At 58.6% G+C, this 4425-nt stretch overlaps 1 protein-coding gene across 1 annotated transcript in view; it reads left to right on the top strand.

Moving 5' to 3' along the window:
• The window catches only part of Fbrs (fibrosin), a gene marked incomplete at its 5' end in the record, with an annotated part of 25487 nt that overhangs the window by 4538 nt on the left and 16524 nt on the right, over nt 1-4425 (top strand). The window contains 12 exon segments of the mRNA XM_033758723.1: nt 25-38; nt 159-386; nt 477-521; nt 716-811; nt 1043-1111; nt 2167-2196; nt 2532-2603; nt 2946-3063; nt 3161-3241; nt 3865-3948; nt 4052-4259; nt 4332-4425. Of these exon segments, the coding sequence (XP_033614614.1) occupies nt 25-38; nt 159-386; nt 477-521; nt 716-811; nt 1043-1111; nt 2167-2196; nt 2532-2603; nt 2946-3063; nt 3161-3241; nt 3865-3948; nt 4052-4259; nt 4332-4425 (1139 nt within the window).

Below are 4425 nucleotides of genomic sequence, written 5' to 3'. Positions count from 1 at the left end.
GCTGCTAACGCCCTCTCTGGTGAGTTTGGGGTGGGGGGGTGGGGGGAGCCATGACCCTGAGTTGAGGGACCCAGGCCGCAGCAGACAGCCCAGCTTGAGGAGGGAAAGCCAGTTGCCTGGGGTCAGGGAGTTGGACACGGTGTAGACAGATCTAAAAGCCTTCTCCCTCCCCTCCCACAGAGCAGGACCTGATCGGCCAGGACCTGAACTCCCGATACCTGAATGCCCAGGGTGGCCCTGAGGTGGTGGGGGCAGGGGGCTCGGCCCGGCCCCTGGCCTTCCAGTTCCACCAGCACAACCACCAGCACCAGCACACCCACCAGCACACCCACCAGCACTTCACCCCTTACCCCCCGGGCCTGCTGCCGCCCCACGGCCCCCACATGGTGAGCTCTGCCTTGGCGGGGGTTGGAGAGTGGCTCCAGGGGAGGCCCGGGGTCCCCAGTTGGCATTTACTCTTCCCTTCTCTTCCCTAGTTTGAGAAATACCCAGGAAAGATGGAAGGCCTTTTCCGACATAATGTGAGTGTGTGTGTGTGTGTGTGTGTGTGTGTGTGTGTGTGCGTGCGTGCGTGCGTGCGTGCACATGCGGCCCTGGTCTTAGAAAACAAGAGTCTTGAGCCTGGGAGAGCACCCTGGAGGTTTAGGGTGGAGGCCTGAGGACTGAGGGGCAGCACCTCCACCCCCTGCTTGGACTAGTCCCCTTCTTTCCACAGCCGTATGCTGCCTTCCCTCCCACAGTGCCGGGGCTCCCGCCCGGCCTCCCACCCGCTGTCTCCTTTGGCTCCCTGCAGGGGGCCTTCCAGCCCAAGGTGAGCTCCTAATCCCAGTGACACCACTGTCTCCTGCCCTTTACAAACCTAGATACCCTGGCTCCGCTTCCTGTTCCCCCAAACCTCCTGCCCTCCCTTCTGGACCCAGCTTTTTGCAAAGCCATGCTCCTTCTCCTGTCCCATCTTAGTTGCTTTCCCCTAGCTTGGTTTTAGGCCCCTTTATGTTTGATGCCAGCTCTTCTGTCTGACCCCTCCACTCCCCTTTCCCAGACCACGAACCCTGAGCCGCCACCACGACTGGGGCCAGTGTCGAGCGGGCTCCCCCAGAAGGGGACACAGGTGAGGGGCCAGTGCAGGTCCTGGGGGATCTGGAAGCAGGGAAGAGAAGGGTTGAGTTAGAGAAAGTGACCATTGGTTTCTTCTCCCTTTAATCCATGGTCAGGAGTGTCCCTGGGTATCTAGAGATCTCTAGAGGGTTTCTGCAAAAGCATTTCCCAGGCATGAGTAGGAATTTTATTGAGGTTGTCCAAGGAGTAAGGTGGTTGTTACAGTAGTGGCTTTGCATTTGTAGTGCCCCGGGGACCACACCCAGGGCCCTGCTCATGTAAATATGTGCTCTACCACTGAGTTGGGTACCTCTAGCCCAGGGATAGTGGTTTTTGTAGGGGTTTTCAAATTTAAGTAACAGAACTTTTTTTTTTTTTTTCTCCAAGTGACATCATAACCAGGAAACCTTGGCTATAAAACAATTAAAAGGGCCAGGGATTTAGTCCAATGGTTCTGCCCGAGTTCGATCTCTGGTAGCAATCAAAACAAAACAATTAAAAGATGAGCTTCTTTGTGAAGTGGCAGGGGAGCCAGAGCCTTTCTTCCTCATTTGTACACGTAGCAGGGCTGGGGATTTAGCTCCGTGATTCCGGCGCCTCCCTAGCAAGCACAAGGACCTGAGTTCGATCCCCAGTGCCAAAAAAAAAAAAAGAACCAGCGCCTCCCTTGTACACGTAGCAGCCAGGACTCTTGAATATTGTGAGAAACATGGGACATGTTTGCAAGAGAGTAGACTAGTCCAAAGGTTTTTCATTGTCCTTAAAAGATGTTTTTCCCTAAAGAAATCTCAAGTGGGCCCCTGTTACATAAACTTGGTAATAGGGTAGCCTCTCCAGTGGAGAACGCTGTCCTGCCTGCCCCAGCCCCCCCCCCCGGCCCTCCCAGTAGGACACTTCCTAGGGGCCTGGTGTTGGAGGTAAGACCTAGAGTGGGAGAAGTGGGAGAGAAGTGACGTAGGCAAGATGGGTCTCGGCAAATGTCAGGTGTGCATGCCTGCTGTGGAGATGAGACACCAAGGGCAGGAAACAGGTCTGAGTTGCCTGCTCTCTCTCCTTTGCCATTCCCAGATTCCCGATCATTTCCGGCCACCTTTGAGGGTGAGTTTGATGAGGACCTTAGGCCACAGGAGGCTGGGGGCTGGTATCGGTGTTGCTGCAGTGTTGTTGGGGTCGGGTCCTGCGTGGGAAAGGGCAAGAAACTGAGGTATGGAGGCAGCATATGTGAGACAGTAGAAACTCAAGAGTCTTTCGATCTCGGCCCAGGGCTCAGCATAACTGGCCATGGGACCTTGGGCAAGACAGTTCTCTCTCTGAGCCTCAGTTTCCTAGGCTTTGATGAGTGGGGACATTGAATGGCAAGGCTGGCCCCAGGGTGAGTGACGTGTCACTGTTCTTTCCTCCCATTGCCTTTGGTCACCCTTCTGGATCAGCAGAAGCCAGGGAAATGGTGTGCCATGCATGTGCGCTTGGCTTACATGATCCTGAGACACCAGGAAAAGATAAAGGTACTGTGGCTGAGGGCTTGGGAGTGTGGGTCTGAGACTGGCTGGCCTAGTGTCGGGGTCTCCCTTCATTCAGTAGGGTTCAGCAGCTCAGGCAGATGCATTCTCCAGAGCTGGTCCACAGCCAGCACCTGTGCTCTCTGGGCAGATGGAGGAGTGATCAGAGAATTCTCTGGAGACAGGAAGGCAGCCCAGCACCGTCTTAGTGGCAGCCAGCCCTTGGAGTGGAGCAGGGGTGGGAGATAAGAACAGGGACCTAAGAAAGAGATGCAGAAAAAACGGAAAGAAAGAAAAAAAAAGAACCAGACCTGACTCCTCACTGCCCCCTCCCTGTGTCGCATGCAGGGTGATTCCCACAAGCTTGACTTTCGGAATGACCTCCTGCCCTGCCTTCCGGGGCCCTATGGGGCCCTGCCCCCTGGGCAGGAGCTCTCCCACCCAGCCTCCCTCTTCACTGCGACTGGTGAGTCTAGCCAGCCCTCAGGGCCGTCGGTGCCCATCATACCGAAGGCCCACCTTGTGCCCACTCAGCCTCAGAATCTCTCACCTCTCTGTCCCAGGTGCCATCCATGCTGCAGCTAACCCTTTCACAGCAGCTCCCGGGGCCCACGGACCCTTCCTGAGCCCCAGCACCCACATTGGTAAGAGCCAAGGATGCATTGGGCATCCAGGCCTGTCTCTGCCTGCCAGGCGCTCTTGAGCTGGGAGTGGGAAGGCAGACCCACAGGACAGCATGGCCTAGACCGGCTTGCATTTGCTCGGTGGCCTTGGGCAAGTTGCTTACCCGCTCTGAGCCATAATGAGTAGGGGAGGCCACAGCGATACCCACCAGTGGGTAGCATAGTTTGAGGTGGGAAGGACGGGGAGCGTGGGGCCCTGGCCTTAAGCAGCGCCATGAGCTGCTTGGGCCGCTCAGCCTGTCGTGTGGGACAAGAAGTTGGACTTGGCCTCCAGGAGGCCACATGGAGGCCATGTGACTTGCACAGGGAGGATCTGTGCCGGTCATCTGGCAGGCACAGCTGGTGGCCTGTGGGAAGCCATTCACTCCTCTGAGCCTGTGCCTTCACTGTCTGGAGTGGGTGTGGCCGTCTGCCTCCTGGCTGAGCGAGGTGAAGCGCAGTGGTTGCCCAGCCTGGTGGGGACGCCACGCCATGCCACGCATACCTGTTGAAACCAAGCGGCTCGGCCAGGGGCCGCTGGCTGACCCAACCTGCCCGTGCCTGTTCAGAGCTCTGGCTTTTGACTGTTGCCCTTTTCTCTGCAGATCCCTTTGGGCGTCCCACAAGTTTCGCCTCCTTGGCTGCCCTCTCCAACGGGGCCTTTGGAGGCCTGGGCAGCCCCACATTCAGTGAGTGCAAGGGGTGCGGTATGGGCTGCAGCGCTGGGGTCCTGTGCTTGGGCAGGGCCTCCTGTCCCCTGGCCCTGTCACTTTCCCTGTTCTCTCTGCCCAGACTCGGGCGCCGTTTTTGCCCAGAAAGAAAGCCCTGGGGCCCCACCAGCCTTCGCCTCCCCCCCAGACCCGTGGGGCCGCCTGCACCGCAGTCCCCTGGCCTTCCCTGCCTGGGTCCGGCCCCCTGAGGCCTCGCGGACACCAGGCTCGGACAAGGAGCGGCCTGTGGAGCGCAGGGAGCCCTCCATCGCCAAGGAGGAGAAGGACAGGTGCGCCCACCCCAGCCACCCGCTCTGCCGCCCTCCTGCGCCCTGTCCTCACCCTCCCCCTCTGCTCCCCAGGGACCTGCCCTTCTCCCGGCCCCAGCTCCGAGTTTCTCCTGCTACGCCCAAGGCCCGAGCTGGCGAGGACGGGGCTCGGCCCGCCAAGGATTCG

Source organism: Fukomys damarensis, unplaced genomic scaffold (genome assembly GCF_012274545.1).
Source record: "Fukomys damarensis isolate Sample0158 unplaced genomic scaffold, DMR_v1.0_HiC HiC_scaffold_34, whole genome shotgun sequence".
Classification (NCBI taxonomy): Eukaryota; Metazoa; Chordata; class Mammalia; order Rodentia; family Bathyergidae; genus Fukomys; species Fukomys damarensis.
The sequence above is the reverse complement of the archived record's forward strand: the minus strand, read 5'-3'. Positions and strand labels throughout refer to the sequence as shown.